This window comes from Agelaius phoeniceus, chromosome Z (assembly GCF_051311805.1).
Source record: "Agelaius phoeniceus isolate bAgePho1 chromosome Z, bAgePho1.hap1, whole genome shotgun sequence".
Classification (NCBI taxonomy): Eukaryota; Metazoa; Chordata; class Aves; order Passeriformes; family Icteridae; genus Agelaius; species Agelaius phoeniceus.
In genome coordinates this window covers 30,774,461-30,801,218 of record NC_135303.1, presented here as the reverse complement: position 1 = coordinate 30,801,218, position 26,758 = coordinate 30,774,461, and the positions used below count along the sequence as shown (strand labels likewise).

The 26,758-nt window shown below is 39.3% G+C and overlaps 1 protein-coding gene across 2 annotated transcripts in view; it reads right to left on the bottom strand.

Moving 5' to 3' along the window:
* DTWD2 (DTW motif tRNA-uridine aminocarboxypropyltransferase 2) overlaps positions 1-26,478 on the bottom strand; it is a 70,754-nt gene extending 44,276 nt beyond the window's left edge. For both annotated transcript variants that reach the window (XM_077171553.1, XM_054652686.2), the window contains exon 1: positions 26,311-26,478. In XM_077171553.1, coding sequence (XP_077027668.1) covers positions 26,311-26,447 — 137 coding nt within the window. In that variant the 5' untranslated portion in view covers positions 26,448-26,478. The remainder of the gene's footprint in view (positions 1-26,310) is intronic.
* Between the last annotated feature and the right edge of the window lie 280 nt (positions 26,479-26,758).

The window sequence follows — 26,758 nt, the reverse complement described above, 5'->3', positions numbered from 1 at the left end:
TGATGGGGTTGCTCTCCAGTGCAATCCCCTTATCTTTTTCCCAAATGTTCTCAGATGTGAGCAATTTAAACAGAAATCTCTGTTTTGATAATAACCTAGAAGCAGCAAATACTGTGGAGTCTGTTTTTTTGCCTGTGCCCCGATTGTTAAGTCAAAGTTCATCCTCTTTTTGATCATCAGGTACATCAGAAACTCAGGTGTGTGTACAAAGTGTGACTCCTTGGTTTTTCCCCAATAGCTGGTTCACTCCAACAGCTGGTTTCACTTACAAGAAAGTTGTTAAAGGTCTCCCCATTATGACATTTTCTGCTGGAGAGAGATGAAGGCATGAAAATCTACTAAAGCAAGCTGTTCCAGAACAGTTAGCTGTTGACTTCAATCCCATGAGCTACACTGTTCATTACCTCTCATAAGCACACAAAAGAACTTCCCAGTTATTTCTGACCTTAGGGTGTTTAATTATAACAAATTTCACTAGATATAACTTATTTTCAAGTCTCCCTTTGGTATATGCTTTTTGTATTTTCCACACTGGTTTGGATTTTTCAGAGATAGTTTAGGCCTTGTTAATCTCACAGGAAAAAAAAACCCCACAAAAATAAAGAAATTACCTGGAAAGTAAGTATTTTCAAATAGCTGCAAAAATAAATTCTGCCTATAATTTGATCTGTAAGGAGCAGAGCACAGACTATGACAAATAAAGAATTTCCCAATATAATTTAATTACTTACATATGCATATACATCACTTAACTTTAAGCACCCAATTAGGTACCTAACTATGTTGAATACACACTTTTACAACCCCATCTTGAGGGCACAAGACTTACTTCTGTAATTTTATTTTGGAACCTAACAGTTATTGTGAGACAAAACCCCGCCAACATTATTTCTTCATGAAATCAACATTACCAGTCCACATCTGTGGGACAGGAAGCACTACAGAACAAACCAAGTTCTGTTCCACCCCCACAAAAGCTGCCTTTGCTCTGAGAAAGGCCACCTAGGCAGAAAAGACATTTAGTTTTTTTCTTTTGTTTAAAGATGCTGTTTTACTCTTGCCCTACATACACAGCTGATGTTACAGAAAAGAAACAGCACCAGGAACTTCTTTAACACAGAACATCATCTTTTTCTCATTTCTGGAGATCAAAGTAGCAAGCATCTCTAGGCAGGAGCAGTAGTATTCAGAATATTAAGGAAAAGGTTTGTCAGTTGGGATTAGGATTTTAAGAGGATAATTTTAGGATATTTTTACAGGATATTCTCCTGTATGCAATTTCAGCACAGCTCAAAGATACCCAGTGGGTTCTTAACTGTTTTTCACTACAGCTTTTCTAGTCTAAAATTTAAGATGAAGTAACCTATCACAATGGCATGATTAAAAGAAAAAATCATCATTCCACATTTGGCAAGATGTTCCATATGAAAAAGACAGCCACATACATGTATGGACTTAATAGCTTTCTTTCCATTATTTATATCTCAATGAATGATACTCAGAATAACATTAAGTTTACCTTCCCAGAAGAACTGAATCTGGACAGGGGACTGTGGTAACAGATTTAGTGTGATTACTAGTTTCTGGGCAGAGATACTCCAAAAGTAAATATGCCATAGTCTGGGAAACAGTGAGCTAATTCTGGAATTTTTTCCAAGTCTCTGTATTATTTTACTGCAACTTGCTTCAGAACTTTACCCTGATACATGTCCAAAGGCTTCTTCTGAAAACATGCATCATTCTGTGAATGCAAGTTAGTGTATTCATACACCCATAGTCAGAAAACTACAGTAAATTATTCAAGGATTTGAACCCAAAGTAAGCAAAAACTAACAAAGTTGCAATCTTATGCTCAGCATTTGTAGACATTTGTATGGAAACATACAGAGGTTAAGTGTGCCAAGCACATGTTCTAGAAACAATGCTTCCAATATTAAAATAAGGAAGAAGCTGATGTTTATTAACTACTAACACTTGTAGCAACATATTCATGTTCCACCACATATTGCCAAGGTCAGGCCCCAGACTGTATTTTCCAAAAAACATGCCTGCCAAAACACAAATGGCTGCTTCAAGTAAATTAGATTTCTCTACTGTTTTTGTCAAAACACCAAGGGTTTCAAAGTCAAAACCCACCTGAGAAATCTGAAGAAAAGCCACAAAGTTACTATATGTTTGTTTTATACTACCACTATTAGGTATGCTTTATACTGACACAAGTCCATTACTCCCATGCATTAAAACAACATTCAGGAGTTTTACAAAGCTGGGGTGAGGGGTGAAGTTTAAAAGGAGAAGCCCAGGTATTTTTTAAAATTTGAAAACTAATGCTACTTTTGCTACCTTTATGTTAGAGGACAAACAAAATCTAAACATTTATTTAACATTTTGCATTATCCACCTTAACACTACAGTTATAAAGGAAGCATAAAAGAATATAGATCTACTTATCTGTAGATAAGTAGATCTTATACACAGACCTTACACATAGATATGTATAAACTTACGCATTTAGGAAGAAACAAATCTAACCCAACATTCAGAAGAAAAATACCGTCTGAAGTTAATATGACATCATATTCAATAGTACAAACTTTCAATAAATAATCCCATGCAAACAGCAGTTAAATGCCAGGCAGTTCTCAAAAATGCACATCAATTGTAAAGTGTTACTAATAATTAAACACAAAACATTTTTATGATGCTACACAAACCTCTGGTGTGTACTCTGAGTGCTGGAGAAGCCAGATCAAAAATACCTGAAGTAATTTCTCATGTCATCAGCACTGTCTGGGTTTCTTCTAGGCTTATTGTGGACATTCTTTAATCAAGCAAAATTTCAAGCCTTATTTTTAATGTGGTTTCTTGAGAAAAATCAGGCACAGAACATTACTCTGACTTTATTGTATTGCAACTTTCATTTCTTCCTCGTGTCTCTTTTAAAAAATTTAGTAAGTCACTGGTCATGAGGCATAAAAATGTAAAATTAAATCCCTACGAACTTCATTAGGCGTCAATAGCCACATAAAACATAGTATCAGAAACAGAGGTGGAGGGAGCACCAAGAACAATAATAGAGCACTTCTTTTTCCACTTGATAATCTGTATAACACCAGCTTCCTGACAAAGAAAAAAAAAGAAAAAGAAAACTTAAAAAATAAAAAAGGCATATTGCCAATTTTTTGCTTCCCAAAAGAAGTTTTAAATAAAACAGATGTATGGGCTGCTTTTGTTTCAGTATTTTAGTTTTTTAATAGTGCAACCAGTGAATTTAATGGAACATATCTCTGTTCCCGGAGTAAAAACATACACTTAGACGTGTATGCACAGGAAAAATATCCAATACAAATCACAGTGAAAATCTTTTGTTCAAGGAAAAGATTACACACAATAATGGAAAAAAATTTTTTCTGTTACCCAACAATATGAATCATCTATTTTGCAAACAAATTGTCTTCAGGTGTAAAAAGGTAACTATTTAAAGAAAATTTAGTTATCCTGCACAAAAGCTTTTGTTACCTTTTCAATACAATAAAGACAGCAACTTTAAGCAACAGAACACAGAAATAAACTAATTCAGCTGATCTTATTTTAATTCATATGAAACATTCTACCACAGATCTCATGACATCATGAGAGAGCTATGGAATCCTTTGGTATCTCTCCATTTTGCAGATCATTTTCCAATACACATCAAAAGTTCACTGTGTTGAAGAGCTTGAAGCCCCTGAGTTTGAATGTCAGGACTTCATACAATACCATATGACTATCAGCTTCCTCCTTTTACTGTTTCAGAGTACCAGCCAGGAAAAAAAGGCATCCTCCTAGAAACACTCATTTAGACTAACAGTATCAGTGGATCAACTGCAGAATGGCCTCAGTTGGAAAAGATTTTTGAGATCATCTCATTCCAACTGCCCAGACATAGTCAGGGACACCTTCCAGGATCAGGCTGCTCAAAGCCCTGTTCTGCCCTTGAACACTTCCAGAGATGCATCACCCACAGCTCCTCTGGAACAGCTGTTCCAGTGACTCACTACCCTTATAGCAAAGAATTTATTCCTAAGATCTAATTCAAACCTTATTTTATCTCTTTCAACTTATAGATCTTGCTCCTTTTACACTTTAAACCTGTAATATATTCTGGTACGGGTTCCAAAACTTTTCTATCTAGTTCCAGGAAAAGCCACTGCAGTACTAAATATTAAATTCATTAAAATACTCCAGATTAAATTTACCATTTTGTACCAGAAGACATTTAAGGCAGTATCACAAACTTCCAAACCAACAAGGCCATAAAATTTACCAATTAAACAGAGGTTACCATTGTATTCAATGAAAGTTCATTTCCAGAGAACTTTCCTCATAGCTGTACAGTTGATATACCATAGCATCTGTTCTTCTTGCCACAAGGTACTATCAACACAGCAAACTTGGTCACAGTACAAAGAGGTGTTCAAAAAGCAACGCAGTATTTTTAGACAAAAACTGCCTTTGAACTGCCCTATAATCCCACTGGAACTAACATGGTCAAGGGATACAGCAAAGGGAAAAGGCAATGGGATGAGGTCAGAGATACTTCAGAGAAGGGGTACAGAAATAGGTTCAGAATGGGGACAGGAAGACAGAGTCATCTCCCTGCCTCTCAACAAAGCACACAGTACTAGTGAGCAGCTAGGAGATCACAGAACTATTTCCTAGCACTTAGATTTCTTGTAGATTTCTCAGATTCCATGTCGGAGCAGGAGAACTGCTGAGAGTTGGTACTCTTAGCAGTTCTCCTGCTCCTACATGATATGGGGAGAAGACACATCCCTTGCCCTTCTTTCTGTTTTCCACTCTAACCACAGCCACTGGTGCAAAACACTGATTTTCCATCATAGTCAACCAATTTGAAAACTTTGCTGTCTTGTAAATTTGAAACAGTCCTGGGCCTCGTCCAGAGCACTGGACTTCAGAAAACCTGAGCAAAGAATAAGGTAGTTAATTCACAGAGGCATCAAAGAATACCAGCAGAGACTAAGGGCAAAAAGAAACACTTATTTACATCTGTTTCATGAACAGCTATGTTGCATCACATAATGGGCAGGGGGAGAAATTCACAGCAATAAAAAGCTGTCCATTGTCAAAAGTTACTAAAGCATGAAGATACGCTTTTGAGTTCAGAAAATCACTAAACCACTATTCCTATCAGCCACAAATATCATTCTACAGGTGCCCAGTATTTATGATGATCCCCAGGCACCTGCTATTCATTATTTAGCTCTCCACCACAGAACTTCATGTTTGACCCATTTGCTCTGAGTATGGTTTACTGGCACAAATCACCATTTAAAAAAAAAAAAAAAAAAGCAACAGACCATTATCCAGCTCCTACACTCAGCAGGAGAACATAAAGCTCAGCGAGATAAGTGTTGAAAACAAGAACAAAGACTATATGTGGTTTCATTTTAACATTTATTTTCAGAGCAACCCAATATATTTCAGGGATTATGTCCTGAGCTCCTACCAGGGGGAAAAAAAGCGACACATGTATCTCAAAAACAGCTAAATTTTCAGCAATTGACAGCCAGCTACTAGAAACAGGATTACATCACTAACTCATTTCTTCTTCAGCACCAAACAACAATCAGCTTGTAATGATTTTCAGTCAAAGTTCAACTGATCTGGATTGGAACAACTATAGCAATATATTTTAAAAGCCCTACTTACAAAGATTGCAAGATGTTATTTCCCTAGATTTAAGACTAAAAAGGCAGCTTTCCAGAATTAAGAGACAGAAGCAGTCCCGTAGTTCATTACAAGCTCTGAGTTCTCATTAAAGAAAACCTTCCTATTTCTTTGAAAACTACATCAGTTAGTGCAGTTATTCAGAAATTAGGCAAATAAACATACATACATAAATAGATGCTTACATTTCTCTTTAGAAAATGTCTATTTGTAAAAAAAAAAAAATCTAAAATTAATGAAGAAAAATACTTCCTTCCAAGTATCTGGTAGCTTATGCATCATTTCGAACTTCTATTTTGGATTACCATATTTTTCACAGTGGTTTTCAACATGAAGTAAATAGTACAAGAGATTTTATCCTCATCATCAGTAGTAGTAGCAGCAGCACATATTGAAGACATAGTATCTGGAGAATTACCAATTATGGGTGAAGTGGCTTTTATGGAGAAGTTTATAACACTGCAGTGACATGCAACTATACTGGAAGAATTTTAAGTTAATTTGGACATTTCCTTTAGACTTTGACACTACAATAGGAATCAACAGGTTACCCAACAAAATTAGTAGATTCTTTAGTACAGCATGTGTATGAACCCTGTAAGAGTATGCTATCCTTAATGAGTGACCTTCTGCATATTTTTATGCTGAAAGTATGCAGAGAAAAATCAATATATTTCAAAAATGTGGACAAAGGCAGCACAAACCTTGTTAAAGACTTTTCAATTGTGTTGTGTTCTCATGTGTCCATTTCCCAAGGCAAATAACCTTTCTGCCTGACCAATTAAATCATAAATAAAGGACAAACAAGTTAGCTTGGGATTTTTTTTTTCAGCCTGGTATGTTCACAGCAGCTTTACAAGCCTAATCAAAACATATCCAATGCAACAAGTATCTTCTAGTGCTTTAGAAGACAAAAGGTGCAAAGAAGAAAAGAAAAAATATCCACACTGTATCATTTTCTGAACTTTTAACAAGAAAGCAGACTTTGGCAGGCAGCTTTCTTTGTAAATAACTTAAATTAACAAATCAATAGCAGAACATTCTTTCTGCAGCTTAACTGTTTGCATTAAAGTTGGCTGTGGTTTCCACTGGAACTAATAGGAGTAAATAAATAAAATAGTATTTAGCTTATGCAGCACTGCAGTCATTACAGAAAGGCCAGGAAAGACAAAAACTAATGAGCCTGAGATTGTTGACATTTTCATGCATCTTGGCTCTACAGTCTGGCAAAATACCTGGCACCCTGACAAGCTTGATGCCAGACAGCTAGCAGAGCTTTAAATCTGTTGAAGAAGGTGAAGCAATAATGGCATTTAAAGTGTGCCATTGAGACATTAAGAAGTTAAACTCAAGTCTTACATTGCCAGCTTATAATTCTCAATCTGTTTCATGAGCTCAGATGCTACCACAAGAAAAGACAAAGCAGAAAGACTGTGTAACCAAAACATCTCATGAAAAAGTACTGAATTTCCCAGGGAAGAGAGGAACCCACCAATCCAAGCAAGAAAGAGGAAAAAATTAAAAAAAATAAAAAATAAAAAAAAAAAAAGAGAACATTTTCAAGAATACAGCACCATCATCTTGGGTCTGGTAGGCTTGGTAGTCCCTCGCATGCCTGCACAAAGAGCCCCTCTGCACATGACTCTCAGAAACTGTGGCTGACTCTCCCTCTTCTTCTCAGTCTGGTAGCTTGCTGTGAGGGAACACAGGTTCTTTAGCACCCCATGTATAATAAAGGTTCATAATTAAAACTTATTTAGTGAGACAGAGAAGCTGAGATTAAGACACTGTTAACAGGAGCCACTGACACTACATTCCAGGTGCAGTGAGGGGCTCAAACAGCAACTGAAGCTGCATAAATGCAGTCTACAAATCTCAAGTTAAATTTACCTAAAACCTTCCTGCACTGTTGTTTCGTTATTTCTTGTTTATTGATCAAAAAAAGTTTATTAATCAACTTTTCATTAAGGGTAATATTGCAAAAATCTATCCATCCAAGAATAAGAACTTCTAACACTATATTTCTATTTCCCAGCTTATGGGGTTTTTTCAGTTTTAAATTTGAATTACATGAGCAACAGTATCTTCAAAACACTTTGACCAAGTTTCAATAAAACTGCCCTTTCTATGTCCACAAAAGGAATAGGTCATTCCACATTTGAAATATAGGTCTCTCATGCAACTTCACTATAGTATTTTAAACACAGAACCTATTGAAATATATACTTTATTTTTTAATAACAAAACCAAGTGTGAGTCCTAGTTTGAAACAAGCAGATAAAAAAGGGAGCTAAATTAAAAGCTCACTTCTGCACCAAATGAAGTCAAAGGAATTCTGTAGTCGATTTTTAATGAAAGCAGGATCAGTCCCCACATATATTTCAGAAGTTACAAGAGCTAAATTCTTATGTCTCTCAATCCACACAACAATGCTATATCCTGTCACTTACAGCTATGAATTTAACCTTTACTCCTTTCAAAAAAAAATTCTTAAACCCTATTAAATGAAGGTATTGTTATAATTTATTATGGTAAAACAGAGCACAAACAGTATTCCCTTCCTAAATGATATTTAGCATTAACATGAAAGTAGATAATGTCTATCAGACAAAACTCCTTTAAAGAATAGATATTCCTGTTTAAAGAAAGGTTCTGCAGTCTAACTGAATGCAAGCAAAAACAGTTACTAGAGTATATGACAAATAAACTGTATGGGGAAAATGGTTGAATATGAAATAGAATAGTCAATAAAAGTATTCTAGTATAATATTCATTTCTGCCATAGATGGTAGTAGAATGGAGCTGTATTTAGACACTCAGAAAACTTCAGTATAAAGTCAATATAAAACAATACCAAAAAGGCCGTGTGCAATGTTCTGTTCAGATTTCCTGATGCCACTTAGCTGTGAGAGCACTTTAAATGCCACACTGCACTCTAGTGTCCTTTTTATGAAGAACAGCAGTTCTGCCAAATACACTGCTTCTGATCTAGCATCTATCTTATTAAAAAGTAGTCAGTTTCCTGATATAATGTAACAAAATAATGTATTTTAAAACAGCATACCTGTTACTTAACAGTAAAAAGTTATTTCTTTAAAATATGTTTATTTTTACAGAATACAGAGTATCTCTTTTATTTAACCAGGCATCAAATTCATTAAGCCGTTCTAAAGCATTTTCCAGACACTGAAAGATGCTGCTTTTATAAGGTAAACAATCAATTCAGCACAAATGTTTTTTAATGCTTAATATAGTAGTCACCACATCAAACCTCAGAACCACAGTGATTTTTACCACTCAATGTGCTTTGCAGGCTTCAGGTCCTAGGAAAAAATACCCCACAATAATGCTTTCTTTAAAATAAGAAAGTTAGAAGTCTGTTGCATAGATGAAACTTTCTTGTGTAACTTGGAAACATTAGTTTTATTACTAGTGTAGTATATATTTAGCAAGCATGTTTATAAAAGTTAACAAAAAACAAGGTTAGACTGCACTTGAGTACCCCATTAAGTAGTTGACAGGAATAAGAAGGATCACAACAGTTAATAGCATACTTTGTGCTCATAAAAGTATCATGGTCTGAGAGGCCACTGGTATTAACTTAAACAGAGCACAGCAGTAAAAAGCTATAAACAGACTCATAAAATAATTCAGAATTGGACAGCTTTGGACTCAAAGCAGACATAATTTCAAAGGCCTTGAGCTAACTGATGTTAGCCGACCAGAGTCTCACCAGGCAACCAGCTCTAGCATTTAACCACTCTCAGAAAGTTAAATTCGTTTTTTGTGAAACTGAAACACAGCTACACTCTGATTGAAACTGACAGGACAGGGCCTCTTCTCCCACCAGGGGATGCTGCTGGCCCACGCTTACCCTGCTGCCCACCTCTGCTGCATGTGGCTCCCTTGCAGGCCAGTACGCAGGCTGACAGTGATACCGGGGCTCGTTAAGCCCTGGGAACTGAGCTTCGAATGTGCTGAATTTCCTGAGGTTCCTCATGACCAGACAGCTGTCAGCGTCTCTGTGAACGGCAGCTCTAACCTCCTGCAGTAGCATTGTTCCCTCCACCTGGCTGTGACCTGCACGGCTGCGCACGCCTTCCACCCCGCCCGCCTGGGCACTGGGAGCACGTTCAATAGCGCTGCCCGCAGCATAAACCCGCACAAAGACCTCTCCTGCTTTGAACTGTGGATTGCTTGAGCTCAACAGGCCTCTTTATTTTGTTTATTTTGTAAACCTATTACCTAGTCTGTATATTCCCAGCTTGACTTACGTAGAAAGGTCCCAAACATTCCCTTAATATTCTTAAATTCAGACCAAGGTAACCACCCCCTACTCCAGAACCAGAACCTGTCATCATGGTTACAGACAGTTAAATCCATTAACCAGTTTGTCAAAGAAGGGTGTGCTCCTCTTCCATTTGTCCCCTACCCACATTTGTTTTAGTGGTACATGACTTCATTAGGCCTCTGATATTGCCCCTACTAAATTCCTCCCGGCCCCTCTCCCAACAGTTACAAAATCTGCATTTGCCAACATGGACAGAATACAAAATGAAGGCAGTGGCTCAGAATAGAGTTATATTAAATCAGAATAGAGTTATATTAAATAACCAGCTTAATAGATTTTGACAGATTATATCCACTGTGCCATTATAAACATCAAAGACATTACTGAAGCAGTTTTAAAGACTTAAGCTCCACGATATTTGGGTGCCTAGATATCTTTAAAACCACTTGAGTTTAAAGCACATATTCATCAGCATCCCTGTTCACTTTTGTAAGGCATAGGTGTAAGTAGGCTTGGTGTACACGAGGGGTTATTTTTTAACCTATGTGGAGATGACATATTCTAAAAGGCACTTAAAATCAACTTTATACACTGTATTAGCTGCCTGCTTTTCATGCATTAGGATTTTTAAAAGAACTTTGATGCTCAAGGAGAACTTAACATAGGTCTCCAGAAGAATCAGCACAATTGGAATTCATTGATATTTCTTTGGTATTTTAATGAAGAAATTTCCTATTAGAAAGTACAATTAACAAGCTCTTCTATTAGAAACAAAATAAACTATAATGATTTTACAGCCTTACAGCTTCATTTGTTGAAAATTCTAACACAGAGAATTTCTGAAGTTTCTAACCAACAATTCTAATAAATCAAGGGAGGGGGAAGAAAGGCAGCTTATTCCTAAATTGCTTAAGTGTAATTCTGAATTCAAAAATACCAGGAAAAACAAGTTCCATACATTATAAAATTGAATTGAACTGCTACTGTTTCATATACATAGCAAACCATAAGAACCTCGGAATCATAAGTGTGAAACTTTTTTGGATCATCCTTTTTTATAAAATACCACTGTCTTGATTTCCCACTTTACAGCTGTTAAGAATACAATCCATTGTTAACAAAACTAGCCTTATCTCTAATTAACTTTTCTGGCAGTAGATTTCCTCAGACTGTTTGGCATCTGTAATTAACCTATAAACTCTAGGTGCTTTTTAGATCAGGAGTATTTTCGTTCCTCTATCTGACAAAAGCATCAAAATATTGAATTCCTGAACATTTCATATTCATTCTAATTTAACCCACTTATTGTCTTCCTAGTGCACAATTTGTCTACTTTCAATTTCATTAAACTGGACTTTTGGAATAAATAATGGCTTTGTGAATGCTCCTCTAACTGCTTCCGAGATGAGAGGATTCAAGAAAGAGTTAGGGAATTTAGTTGAGGACCCAGTGGGCATGGCCAATCAAGTGGATCAATTCTTAGGTCTAAATATCTACACTTGGGGGGAGATGAATTCCATTTTAAATATATTTTTTTCACCAGAAGAGGTCTGGATGATTAAAGCTGCTGGCATAAGAATTTGGGAGAAAGACAACCGTCCGGGACCCCAGGTACCATCAGGTGAACAGAAATTCCCACTAACGGACCCCAACTAGAACTCTAATCAGGAGGAAGGGAGGAGGGCCATGATAGAATATAGGTCTTTGATTATTCAGGGGACCAAAGAGTCAGTTCCCAAAGGAACTAATACCAAATTGGTATTTGAGGGTGCACAAGAGAAGAAACTCCTGCTGCTTGGCTTAATCACCTAAAGCGGAACTTCCAATTGTACTCTAAAATATACCCAGACACCCCAGAAGGTCAAGTGCTACTAAAAGTCCAGTTTGTTGCCAAATCTTGGCCAGATATACGGAGAAAACTGGAAAAGATTGAAGATTGGCAAGAGAAGGACATTAATGAGTTATTGAGAGAAGCATTGAAGGTGTATTTAAGGAGGGAAGAAGAAAGAGCAAAGGCCAAGGCTAGGATCATGGCTGCTGTAGCTAGAGAAAGTGTGGGGGCAAGAAACTCTATCCCACAATCCAAAGATTGTGTGATCGTTTCTTAAGAAATAACCTGTGCATAGGCGTATATGGCCTGGCAAAAGCAATTACAAAAAAGTGTTTAATTTGTCAAAAAGTAAACCAGAAAGTTATGAGAAAGGTAGCACCTGGAGGGAGGGAATTACCTCTAAGACCTTTCCAGGGCATACAGATAGGTTTCACTGAGATGCCCTCAGCGCAGGGATACAAACATTTACTGGTTATAGTAGATCCTCTCACCCATTGGGTGGAAGCCTTCCCAACAAAAAGGGAAACAGCCCAGGTCATGGCAAGAGTAATCTTGGAGAACATTATCCCCAGATATGGAATGGTGAACACCATAGACTCAGACCGAGATCCACATTTCATGGCCCAAACATTGCAAAATATGATCGAAGCTTTAGGAATGAAATGGAGATTACATACTCCGTGGCAGCCCCAGAGTTCTGGGAGGGTGGAGCAGATGAACAAAACTCTCAAAAAATGTATTGACTAAATTGATCGAAGAAACAAAAATGAATTGGCTAAAGTGTTTGCCCCTAGCGCTTTTGCACATCAGAACAAGACCCGGGTCTGATATAGGGATTTCACCCTATGAAATGATGTTTGGACTGCCATTCTTGTTAACAGCCTATAGCACAGTAGACTACTTGGAAGGAGAAGAAGCTCCCAGAAAATATTTAGAAGTCATTGGAAGAACCCTAGAAGGACTTAGAAAAAGAGGATATCTCCCCCAAACTTCCCCTGTGGACACAAAAGTACATAACATTAACCCAGGAGATTGGGCTTTGATAAAATCCTGGAATAATGGACCATTAATGCCTAAATTTGAAGGCCCCTTTCAGGTACTCCTCATTGCTAATTTGGCTGTGCAGACCAGAGAAAAGGGTTGGACCCACATCATGAGAATAAAAGGACCAGTCTCACCTCTGGGCACTGGACAGAATTCAATGTCAGTTTCTCCCTCTGGCATTGGACCAGATTCCACACCTCTCTCACCCCCTAACTCAGGACAAGATTCAACCACATCACGAGTTAATTCACCTGAGTGTACCATTATAAAAGGACCGAAAGACTTAAAGTTGACTCTAAAAAGGAAGAGCCAAAAAGACTGATGAACTGAAAAGAGTTTGGTATCAGAACCATACCATATCTTAAAGTGTTATAAGACATTTCTGTGTTTCAAAGAGGTTTGTAAAAAGGTTAAAGACTGTTAAGTAATTCTGGTTAAGTTCTCCCAACTTAGTACCAAAGACTCCAGGTTAATCTTCTACAGAATGATTCCCTAGGAGAAACTAAATTAGGAAAGACAGACCAAGAGAGGTTTAACCAGAGAAGCAGGTAGAAGGGACTCTAAAGAGCTTGAAGGCTTTTTCTTAGTAAAGTCCCCAAGAGGCAAGGCTGGGTGGGCAGGCTGTGTAAGATGACCCAAACTGCACTCTTGGGAAGGGTAGTAATGATGGCTCTAATTGCTGGTGGTGCTCTGGGGAGCCCTGGACAGCCGTGCAATTAATGCTACCAACCCCTCTATGAGAAAGAAGTAATTCCTTGTCAAGAGTCCACACCAATTTTAACCCTAATTGTGTTAACCTCTCCCAATTGGTCCTTTGTCAAGAGGATAAGAAAATGTATTGGATAGCCCAGAATACCTCCACTTTTAGAGAGCAATTCCTGGGAGTGCCCTGTAGGAGAAGCCTGGTTGTGCTTTGAACATGATGCTACTGAAGCAAGCCTGGTAGATCTGGTCAAAGAGAAAGAGATAGTAAAAGCAATGAGAGAACAAAACCAGTTAGAGATACCCCGAGGTAAGAATCTATTCATGGATTCAGTGGAAAAAATCATCCACAAATTGAATCTAACTAATTGTTGGGTTTGTGGAAGTACCCAGATGACCGAAATTTAGCCATGGGAAGTGATTAGTCTAGAGCTGTTAGAAATCTTAAACTGGATACAGAATAACCCAGAATTTAGTGTTACAGAGGTGAAGCAAAAAGAACAATGGGATCTGAAAGCAAGAATAACAAGAGAAAAAGGTATTTTAAGAAAAGGGAAGGGGTACTGTATGCCAGTAAGAAGAATGGTTTGTAAAAGGTATTTAGCAGTTAAAAACTCTGCTACCTACTGGCTCCCAGGAGATCCAAATAAATTTTGGTCTGTTGACAAAACAGAAGGGAATAAGTGCATCCACCATGAAGCATATGAACTTTATGAGTGTGCTGAAAAAGGGATAAACCCCTTTTGGGGAATGAAAGAAATTTCTAAATATTGGGAATGCCCAAAAGAAACTTAGAACACTTTTTGGGGGGCCCCTAAACACCTATTTTGGATTTGTGGTACTACAACATACACATACAATTGCCAGGAGACTGGTCTGGCAGTTGCACCATTAGAATGATAAAACCAGCTTTTTTTTTTTATTACCCAAAGAATCTGGATGAAATTTAGGAGTTCCTACATACGATGATTTAAGAAAAACCAAACAGAGGAGGCAAAGTGCAATAGAATTTGGAAGAATCCAAAGTTGTAAGAGCCAGGTTCGGATCCCAAGAAAAATTATCAAGACTTATGGCCCAGCCACTTGAGCTCAAGATGAGTCCTGGGGTTATCAGACCCCAATATCCATGTTAAACAGAATCATCAGGCTTCAGGCAGTATTAGAGATGAAGAGTACAATCATTAGAAACATCTCAAATGAAATAAGAAAACTAGCATATGTTAATAACCAAGAACAGACTCCTACACTTGATTCCAGTTGGTGGGATAACCTATGGACTTTCAAAAGAGATTGGTGGAAAAAAGTAGCTTTTATCAACGTGTTTATGCTTGCTGGCTTGCTCTTTTTACCATGCTTTTTCCCTGCTTAATTAAAATGGTAACATCTGCCATGCAGACCAACCTAGGGATCTCTAGAAAATTAACCTGAAGAAACCAAAAAAAGTAATAAAGTAAAGTAACCATGATTACCAGAGTGCTCAAGAAATTTATAATCAATACAAAAAAAATTAAAGAAATTCTATGCCTATGAGGCAGAAATTGCAAGTTGATGTGAGCTTAAGTTTAAGTCTGATCAAAGAAAAAGAGGGGCCACTGTCATGAGTAGAAAAGTTGCCCATTTTTTTTAAAGGTTGCAGAGCTCACAGGTTGAGCCAATTGCTGCCAGGGTGGAGTTCTAACTGTTTGTTGTGGTAATCATCTGTTGTTAATAGTTTTTCATTAACTACCTGTTGTTGATGCTTGGGAATTCCCCTTTTTGTTGAGTGGCACCCTGTTGCTTCCTGGAGGGTGGCACCTGGATGGTGAAGATGAGCGGACATGGATGGTGAAGAGGAGGGGACATCAGAGTTGGCATGTAAATGAAGAAGCCCCTCACCAAACCTAGCAAAAACCCTTAAAAACAACGAGTCAACACGGAATTGAGGGGTCGAAGTGATGTCTAGACATGAGGAACAGGATCCAGTGTCCACTAAGACCCTTTTTACCCCACACCCTAATCTAAAAGATGTTGGCTGGAAAGAGAACCTTGAATGTCAAACCAAAAACCTGGGAACCTCCTGGTGCTCTCGTGCGGACAGAAGCCCCAGCGGACCAGCTGCTAACCAGCGGACAAAGCTGCACTTTTCCTCCTCCTCCATGCCATTCATGGGAGCAGCAGCAGCATGAGTGTGACCCGTCAGTTCTTCCCACCCGAGCTGATTTTTAATAAAGGCATTAAAAAGGAGAAAGATCTCCTGCCCTATAGATCTCCTCCATACCCCTATCAACAGGTATGCTTCTAGAAATAGCACAGACAAGTACTAGGCTGACAGATCCAGGAGTCTGAACTGGGATTATTTATTCCAAGTAAAAAGCATTAGAGTTTTTGATGAAAAACATTTCAGCAGAGCTTGTGAAACAAAAGTACAATTCTGTAAACCCTATAAAAGTGCCAAGTGAAAACTGAATCCAGTGTTCAAAACACAATTTGACTTTTAAAAAATGAGAAAGGGACACACATTGCAAGGGATAAATGTGAATGGGAAATCAGGGAGTGGAATGACATACAGTCATTAAAAGGGAGAGAGAAGACTCCAACAATTATCACAGCTGAAAGGGAAAACAAAAAATTTTCATCAATGAAAGAAATCAGAAAAAAAATCAGGTGGAAGAAGTCAGATGACCCTGATAAATCATTCTTAGAATTCATTAAATTCATTACTTAGAAGAAAAAATAAATTCTGAGAAATTCTAGGCATACTGTTTCAACAAAGGAAGAAGGTTTGAGTGATGCACCTGAAATGACACGAAAGGTTTTTTAAAAACAAAACTCAAACTGAGGGAAAATGTAAAAAAAAAAAAAAGAAAGAAAAAACAGACAAGAGGTAACTGAAAAGAATCTGAAAGAATTAAGACCAATTAGTCACAGGAGGCTCAGACAAGCTCTATAGCACACTACAAAATAACTCAGGGATATGTCAGAGCTGCCTCTCCTCAAAAGAGATAGCGCTGCAGCTGGAATTTACGTATGCCAATATCAGACATAAACCCAAATATCACATGAAAAATCACTGGATTTGCTGCACTTAAACCAACTCTTATTTGAGTATATGGATAACAGTCTTCAGCTACTTTTGTAACCCCCAAAGAATGGAAAGTAAAACTCATCCTTTTTAGGTTTTTGCTTTGTGCTAGGCTTACAAAAATCAAAAGCAAATCAAGAAAAATAACCATTAGTATTTTTTAGTATTCCTTACAATTAAACTGAGAAGGCTTAATCAATGTTGAAGCATTTTTGACCTCTTTTACAATGCACTACCATCCCCAAGGAAAAGGTGTGCTTGGTGTAATTACAGAGTAGAAGCCAATCAAACATACTACATTTTTTTAACTAACAAGATTATTCTCTGATGCAATTCTTGTCTTCGGGTGTGCTCCTATTAACCTATAGTTTCCACGGACCATATGTGGCCAGCCTGATATATTCTCTTTCCTTTTTTAATACCAACAGATCAAAAAAGTATGCTAACCAAGTCAGCTGAGGAACAAAACCAGCCCCCTAAAAAGGTCACTACTCATTAATCTGATCACAATATAGTATGAAATTAATAAATGCCTTTGAAATTCAGTGCAGCAGAAATAAGTAACAGTGAAGTCACAAAAACTTTAATTCACCAACAGCTCTGGCACCACTCAATATTGGTAATACACACCAAAGAAACATCAGCATGAAAAAACTACTGCATATACAGTAACTGCTAAACACAGAAGAAAAAAACCAATGTTTAGCTTGATATTTATAATTCTAGTCAAGAGAAGATACAGAATTTAGTGAGCAAACTATAATCATTTAAAGCAACATCACCACAAGCATGTTAAGATTATAAAAGGCACTGGACTTCCAATCTAATGCTTGATAATTTTTCCACTTTAGCTATTCTTCTTGAAATGTGGTATAGATTACATATATCGTAGTTAATCAATTTCAAACAAGCTACATCTTAATTTGTAGTTGGTAAATTCCACATCTTTTTTACTACCAAGCACGCAAGTTCAAGACCCCCTCTTAAAATTCCTCAAATCTCCTTGAGCATCTTCTATTGAAAATAAATAAAAACTTAAAAGACATTTGTGTCTATCAAGCAAAAAGGGTAATTCTTGAATGGAAGAAACTTTCAGGTTGTATACTTTTGCTATTCACACCCCCAGTCCTATTCAAATTCCTTAGCCTCTTCAGAAGAGCTGACATATTTACAGCATAAATATCTCTGCTTCTCCAGTGGCAAGAAAATCAACATAACCACTTAATGCTGAAATAAATTTTCAGTTTGTAAAGTAACTTTCTGCTGTTGCAAAAATAGGCACTTACTGATAAAATAATCTGCAATCTGCTGTAAAACCATTCAGAAATTATCTTCTCTTAATGTGTTCAAGCATAAAACTCAAAACAATAATTTGTTCTGTGGTCTTGTGGCTGGATTCTCTGCTGGCAAGTGAAGTATTACCAACTCCAAGACTGGGGGCAAGAGGCCACTAGCACCTTCTTGCTTAAGAACTTAACTCACTTTCTAGCTTTCTAAGTGCAGTGCTCCTGATCTCTCAATGCAAACACACGTTCCCCCAGGCTGGCTAAGAAAGCATAAATCAAGTAACAAAAAATACGATCATGGCAACAGAGTCCTTCTTGCGATTCACTTTGTCTACAGGGCTGACAAAGACCTGGAGAAGGGTCAGACACCTGACTGGCACCCAGGTCTCTCTTACCTTCTCAGCTGCCTATATACCTACACTTAGGGAAACAAAAATACATCTGCACATCTACCCTGATGAATTCCATATTTATATAAAACTCACTGAATGCTGGGAATAAACGCTTACAATACATTCATAGTAAGGAGATAAGAAATCTTTGACAAATACTTTTAGCTATTTTTTTAAGAAATACTACCTACAGGTGAAAAGGCCTCAAATATTTTATCAGGCTTTTCTGCATTAAAATTAGCTTACAAAAGCATCATTCTAGTTATTATGTCCCCAGGTTCGGACGAGACTTTGGAAAACCTATGCAAGCAATTAGTGGGTCAACACAAGGATACAATAGAATTGAAAAGGCACAGTATTTTTTGAAAAGTAATAAATGAAAAAGTTACAAGAAAGAAAACTCAGTTCCTTAGACCAAAAACCTATTAAGAGATAAATAATTTCTGATTCCTTCAGCTATACTGGAACACACAGAACAATTTATTCGCTCTTCTATTAGAAGCAACAGCTGAAACAACCCCTTTAAAAAAACCAGTTCCTCTCTCCAGTTCTTCCCTTCTAGGCAATTGCCTCCTCCCAGACCTCAACTGGAGTTGTGCTGCTTACAAAGTCCTTCTACAAAAAAATCTGAAAGTAAAATAAGACTTATTTCATCAAGAGAATAATTTTTCACACATACTCTTTTAGACATATCCGCAAAACACTACTAACGTACCAAAATCTCTCTCTCAGCAAACACTGATTCTGCAGACACTCTAGAGATAGCCACACAGACTACACTACATAGCATCTCCATAACGTAACTTTGGACTGTGATTAAGAATTGGAAAGCCAAATTCATGCTTACAAAAGATTACTATCTCTGGCAGTTTCTGCCTCATCTCAGAACAAAGTTTTATTACCAGCTACTTGTGCTCTTCTGACAAATCTCATATTCACCATTGTCTCTTTACTGTCAGTGGGGGGTTGACCCTAGATAGGTGCCACATGCCCACCAAAGCCTCTAGCACTTCCCGCCTCAGTTTAATAGGGGGAGAAAATATAATGAAAGGCTCATGGGATGAGACAAGGACAGGGAAAAATTACTCACCAGCTACCAGAGGAGGTGAAGACTCAACTTAGGGAAATGGGTTTGCTATTAATCAGAGTAGGATAACAAGAACAAAACAAAAATCCTAAAAACATTTTCCCCCGCCCCTCCTTTCTTCCCAGGCTCAATTTCACTCCCAGCTTCTCTACCCTCAACAGTGTTGTCACTTCATCACACATTCTCTGCTACTCCTTTCTCTGCAAGGAGAGGACTCTTCACAGTCTTCCCCTGATCCAGAGTCCCTTCCCACAGGAGACAGTCCTCCACAAATGTCTCCAACATGACTCCTTCCCCTGGCTCCAGTTTTTAATGAACTGGCACTAGTGTGGGTCCCTTCTACAGGATCTCAAGTCCTGCCAACAAACCTGCTTCCATGCAGGTTCTTTGCCCTACAGGTCCCGCCAGGAGTCTAATCCAGCCATGCTTCCCACAGGACCACAGCCTCCTTTGGGTATCCACCTGCTTGGGTATGGGGTTCTCCAAGAGCTGCAGATGGAGCTCTGCTCCACCACAGATCTCCATGGGTTGTGGGTCTTCACCATGAGCTGCAGGGGAATCACAGCAGTGCTGCTGCCATCACTCAGCCTTGCCATGTGGTGGATCCTTCTTGGAGCATTCTGCATGTTAAGGGAGCTGGTTGACACTATTACAAGGACAGTTTTGATGATCTCCAGATAAAAGAGGTTCCTGAGGTCTGAAAGAAAGCTAATGTCATTCCTCTATGCAAGAAGGTCCAGGAAAGGACAGGTCAGTCAACCTTACATCAGCCCCTGGCAAGACAGTAGAGAAAATCCTCATGGAAACCATTTCTAAACAAACAAAAAAAAAAGGATATTGAGAGTAATCAGATGGATCTACAAAGGGAAAATCCCATTTGATCAACTAGATGGCCCTCTATAGTGAAGTGAGTACCTTGGTGGATGAGAGGAAAGCAGTAGATGTTGTTCACCTCAGCTTTGATAATTCTTCTGACAGTGTCTCACCCTCCTAGACAAGCTGATAAAGTACCTAGATAAACTGACAATGAAAAGAACCGGCTCAAAGCCAGGTGCTGAGGGCATGACCAGTGGGATAAAGTCCAGCTGGAGACAAGCTGCTAGTGGACTACTCCAGACATTGCTACTGGGCTAACACCATTTAAACTCTTCACCACTGACCTGCATGCTGGGACAGAGCGCGCCCTTAGAAAGCTCACAGTTGACAGGAGTGGCTAGTACCCGGCAGTGTGGCCACCCAAAGGTGTGACTGATGATAAAAAAACCCTTTCAAGAAAAGTTCAGAAAAAAATGTAGGAAGCTCCTTGGCTATCACAAAAGAAGCTGGACTTATTTCAATACAAAGGGACTGGAGGGTGGCCTTTGCTTTAGATAAACTTCTCTGTGCATCAACTGTTTGTGTAAATGGCCTCCACCAAGAGAATCAATAGAGATAATTATCTTCCTGACCCCAAGAAAATCAATAGAGACAATTATCTTTCTGACCCAGCCAGAACAGCATGGAAGAAGTATTTACATGGTTTAGCATAGTACAAAAGCTGAACAAACACAAAATTAACTTCAAAAAGAGCAGTGGGTTTTAGCTGGATTCAACCCATGCATTCCCTTCTGGTAACTTAGGATGGACAGTGCACATCTAGAAGAACCCTGTCTGGGAATACTGGCCTCTGGCAGGATGGACCTTTACAGACTGGAGAACTGGGCTAGAAGGAACCTCATGGAATTTCAACACAGGTAAATGCAAAGCCCTGAATAAAAAGAAGAACAGCCTCAGACACCAATATACCCTTTGGAACCAAGAGTTAGCTGGAAAACAGCTCCATAGAGAAGAAACTGGCAGAGAGATTAATCATGAGCCAGCAAACTGTCCTTGCCCTTGAAGCAAAGGCCATCAATAGCAAACTGGGCAGCATTTAACACCGCCGCCTGGAGGTCAAGAGATGTGATCCTTCCTCTCTACTCAGGACTACTAAGGACATGTCTGGAGTGTTGGATCCAGATCTGGGCTTCCCAGAACATAACAAGCTTATTGGAGTAGGTCCAGCACACAGCTAAAGATGACTATGAGACTGGAAGTTTTTGAACAAGAAGAGGCTGAGAAATTGGACTCTTTGTCCTGGAAAAGAGAAGGCTAAGGAACATGTTATCACTGTGTATAAATGACTGATGGGAGGGAATGAAGATGAAGCTCTTCTCAATGGGATAGCACCCACTATCAGGGCAAGAGGCAAAACACACAGGTAAACTAAGAAACTCCATCTGAACACAGATGGAATCAAACACTGGGAGAAATTCCCAGAGCAATTGTGGAGTCTCTGTCCTTGGAGATATTCAAAACCCAGCTGGACACAATCCTGGGCAACCTGGTTTAGCTGGTCCTGCTTTAGGAGGGGTCTGAACCCAAGATGATCTCAAGAGGTCCCTGCCAACCTCACCCATTCTGTATGTAAGATTCTGTGATGTAAGCAATGGTGACATGACAGAGTGACCAGGCTACAGCCCCAGCTGAGTATATCAGACTGTGAGGGTAGTAATTGACAATTATTTCCTCATAGGAAATGGGTATACATCTCCACACAGCAATAACAAAAACATGCCAAATGGAAAAAATCATCCCAAAGTACAAGTAATAAAAGGCTATGAAGCTATTTTCTTTCAACAGCCCTTGCTAAAATACTTAATGCAAGCATATTTCATTTTCTGCAACTGCTACTCAAACTTTAAAAATTCATGTTTGCACCTAAATACCATAACAGCGTGTTATAAAGCAAATGCATGTATTTATTGTGCTGAAGAAAGCCCAAATTGCTTCTTCAGACTCAGCCTTTATATGACGTAACAGAATTATTAACAAATATGTGACACTTATAAAAGAACATTAGATTTTTCCTCAAAATATGAAGCAGCACCATGTCATCAGAAGTCATCATTGAATTATCAATGCTATCAAGAACTCTCACAGCGCTCAAATTCACTGTAATTATTTTAGATGTAGGCAAAGGGAGTATTTATATTAAAGGATTAATGTTACTCTGTTTCTTCCCCCCCACTCTTGAAATATATATACAGCAGCACAGCACATATAACAGCAGAACTGGAAAATACCAGTTGTTGTTAACCTAACTCTACAACATAAACCCGTCCTGCAAATATAGAGGCGTGTTATCAGTGGGTATTTGTGGTGGCCTACATGACACCTAACAATGTCCAGAGATGATAAATAATACTCACAGTTTAAAGTCATAATTTCTCCTGAAAATATTACCCAGAAGTTCTCCTATAACAATGGAATTTTCCTATGTACAGTCAAGACTTGTGGCAAGAAGTCTATTCATGGCTCTTGTACTAATAAAAGGCTTTTCCCCCAACAGAACACCATGTATCTAGAAAACAATGAAATCTGACCCACAGGAGTCAACAATTTCAAAATGTTAAATTACTATCAGCGTCACACACAAAGTCAAATTGTTGTCCTACATTACTTCAGTTGTGGGGCCTGCTCATTTTGTTTTTCAAGCTAATAGCAATTTGGAAATTATTTGAAGCCTATTCTCCTATTTAAATGTTTGGGTGTGGGGCTTTAACTTCTGAAAACAAGTTGAATACTTAAGTTAGCTATGAAAGCCTTAAGAAGCTAGTTATTCAAAGTTTATCACCACTAACCTTTTGGTTTTGGCAGATAGACTAGGCATTAAATTCTCTCCTCAAGAATAAAACAGTATGATGTACATACCTCATTTGCATCAGCTGCTTGCCATCTGAAACACCAATCATAAGCAGGGTAATTTTAAACTTTTTTTTAACTGGCACTTACACACACAACACCTTCAAAATGTAAAATTGTATTACGTTATTCCATTCAAATTCTCCCCCATAATCTATTGCAAATGCTAATACTTTCCCCACCACCACCATGGGCAATCAAAAGTCTCCAACACATAACACTTAGAAACATCCTGTCCCTTCAGGACACTCAAGCGACATTCACAATTATCCAAAATGAAAACTTATCTACCTTACTCCCACATTTCTATTTCACATCTTGACTGACTGAGCACTTGTTAGCAAGTTGTCAATCAGCTGTCTTGCCATTTCTAAAAAAAATCAGAACCTGAAGTCAGTTCCCTTGAGAAATCACCAGATGATGCTAAAGAGAACCCATTCTTCCATGCTTTTGTACTGAATTCAGACCTAAATCACATTCATTAAGGAACCTTACAACAAAAATCTAGAGTTCAGAAAATTGAGGAAGTCAATTCAATATACCTGGCCCCAACCAACATGATACGGTCAAGGGTAATATTGCTTCCCATGAGGCACCCTAAGCTACAGCGTTACCCACTTCAACTCCAAGTCATGCCACAGAAAGTCATGATCAATGTAAAGCAAAATTTAGCTATAATCCTGAAGAATAGCATGGAGGGGATACACTGCAAAAATACAGTGAATGTACAAATTAGTCTTGCATTGTTACCACCACCAAAAAAAAAAAAAATAAAAAAATAAAAAAAAAAATCCTTTTTCTTAAAAAGTAGCTCTGTGGTCTTTTCATCCTCCTTGGTTTCTCTGCCCCTACATTTCTGTCAGTGTCTGTGCTCATTGTTCCCATGCTCCTCACAAGGAGATGTAATTTATCCACAGCTCTTTAGGAAGATGATGTTTTAATATTCTGCATGGTAATGAGGAGCTGAACAAATATTTTGCATCACATTTACTATGAAAAAAAACAGAGAGACACCTATTCTAGAAACCATTTTTGTATGTGACTCATCAGAGAATCTGTTCAAAATTTAAGGACCTGAAGTAGGTATTGTGAAACACACTAATAAAATAAACAACAATAACAGAAGTACTCTACAGGCATTTTAAAAGAACTCAACATTAAAAAGCTCAGTAAGGGATGACAGTGGGTTAACTCTCACTCAGCCAATTTCTTGGCATGTAAGGACTAGAAATGCTGAGTAGTAAGCCACTACTACCAAAAAAACCCCCCAAAAAAAAAAAAAGAAAAAAAGAAAAAAAAAAAAAACACAAAACCAAACCAAACCAAAAAAAAAAAAAAACAAACACCAAAAACAAACAAACAAACAAAAAGCCAAACTACTTCAACAAAGACGATTTCAAATAAAAATATGGTTACTAGAACCTTACAAAAATACATGGTTTATATGAAAGTAATTGGCATAGCTTTAGGAAAAGGGAACCCTACTTTTCAGACCTATTTAAGATCTCTGAAAGAGTCAAGAGTCAATAAATACAGAGTGCTGTAGCTAACAAAAACCAACTCTGGCTTTCTAAAAGAGTTCCCAAAAGGTAACTAGGTAACTAAGCAGCTATAGGATGAAGAAGGATCCTTATAAATATCAACAGAAATGCATCACCCAAGGTATAAATCTCCAGCTGGCTTGCTCATACCTGAAATACTACGTGCAAGGGAGGAAGGTGGAAGCCACAGCCAAAATAAATTAAAATATAATTCCTCCCCACTGTGGTTTGTAGGCCTGTGGTGTGTCCTTGCTAACCAGCCAGATTTTGCTGATACATGGAATTGACATGAGTTCAAGGGGGACTGGAAAAATTCACATCAAAAAACCCCCTGAATTTACTGGGGGATATAAAATATTACATCCAGCTCAAGAAGTTCTCTGAGCTAAAGAGAAAAAGAGGGCAGCAAAAGGCAAGTGTCACTCTCCTGCTTGGTTTTCATCTCTGAGCATCAACTATTGCTTATGACTACTTTTTCTAACAGTGAACACTTTGAAATACTATGACTTGCAGATACACATTTTTTATTACAACTTACATACAGGAAACTCTCCAGCAGCAAGCTTCTGAACTCTGACACTTGAAAAGAGACTGCAACTACACTGTCAGCAAAATTACATGCCTTTCCACTCATTTCACCAATGACCAGGAACAGATGAATCAGTATAGGTACTGAGAAGCATTTTTTCCCTGGCAGTTATGCACAAGCATTTCAGTTCAGGAACTTGCACTTGCTTTACTAAAAGTACATACATAAATACATAAGCATACAATCAGATTGTGAGATATTTCTGTAAGACCGTAAGTCACTGTCTGCCTCAAAAAGACACCTGAATTCACAAGTTGTATTAACCAATGTTTGAATGGATTTCAAAATTAGCCATAAAGCTGTTAAGTAAGGCTAGTTTTTCATTTTCTTTTCACAAAGCACCAAAGACTGTCCAGATGTACTGAGCCTCACGTGCCTCGCTGCATGGCATTGAGGGGACACATTGCTTCCCCTTTGCTTTTCTAAGGTGAGCATACAGAGAAAAGGTGTAGCACCATCTCTGTGTTGAGCCTCTAGGTATTTCCCACCACATTTACCAACTCCTTGGACAACAGAGTTAATTCATGTCATGTTACTGCTACACAAGAGATGTGTACATTGTCTTTAGGACATGAGGGTCTCAGGACAAGAGGCAACAAGCAGAAATTGATGCACACGAAGTTCCACCTGAACATGAGAAAAAACATCTCTACTGTATCTGGAACAGATTGTCCAGAGAGGTTGTGGAGTCTCCGTCATGAGGATACCCAAGAACCATCTGGATGCAATCCTCTGCCGTGCGCTTTGGGATGGCCCTGCTTGAGCAGGGGGTCTGGACCAGATGACCCCGTGCGGTCCCTCCCAGCCTGACCCGTTCCGCGACTGTGCGATGCCATAGGCGCTGGAGGGCGCACAGGGCGAGCGAGAGAGACCCTGCTCACACCGACCCGCTCCGTGCAGGTGTCCCTGAGGGCGACTCAAACCCTGCCGAGCCACCGACCCGCGCCCGCCCGGGGCCTCGGCACCGCCTCACGGCCAGCGGGGCGGGACCCACCGGCCCCGCGGCACCTCCGCGGCTCCACGCCCGCGTCACCTGCAGCGCCCGCACACGGGCCGCCTCTCGCAGCACTCCACCGGCAGCTCCCACAGCCCCTCGCAGCCCTCGCCCTCGCCGCTCGGGGCCGCGGCCGGGCCCGGATCTGCCCCGCCGTCGCTGCCGCTCCCCTCCATGCCGGCGCGGCGAGACCGGGAGGCCGCCGACCGCCAGGGGGCGCCAACCGGCAGGAGAGCGCGCGGCCCCTGCTCACGTGAGGAGGCGGCACCGCCCCTTTCCTGACCACGCCCAATAGGAGCGCGCGAAGCGCCGGCCGAACCCCGCCCACCGGGGCGGTGCCAAGGCGAGCGGCTCGCGCTCCGCAGCGGGGCACGGCCGGCAGGGGGCGCTGTCGGCGCGCGGCGGTCGCGGGGAGCCGCGTGGCCTTCCCGGGCACTGCCGGGAGCGCGCGAGCCCCGTCCCGCCGGGAACGGGGAACCGAGAGCGG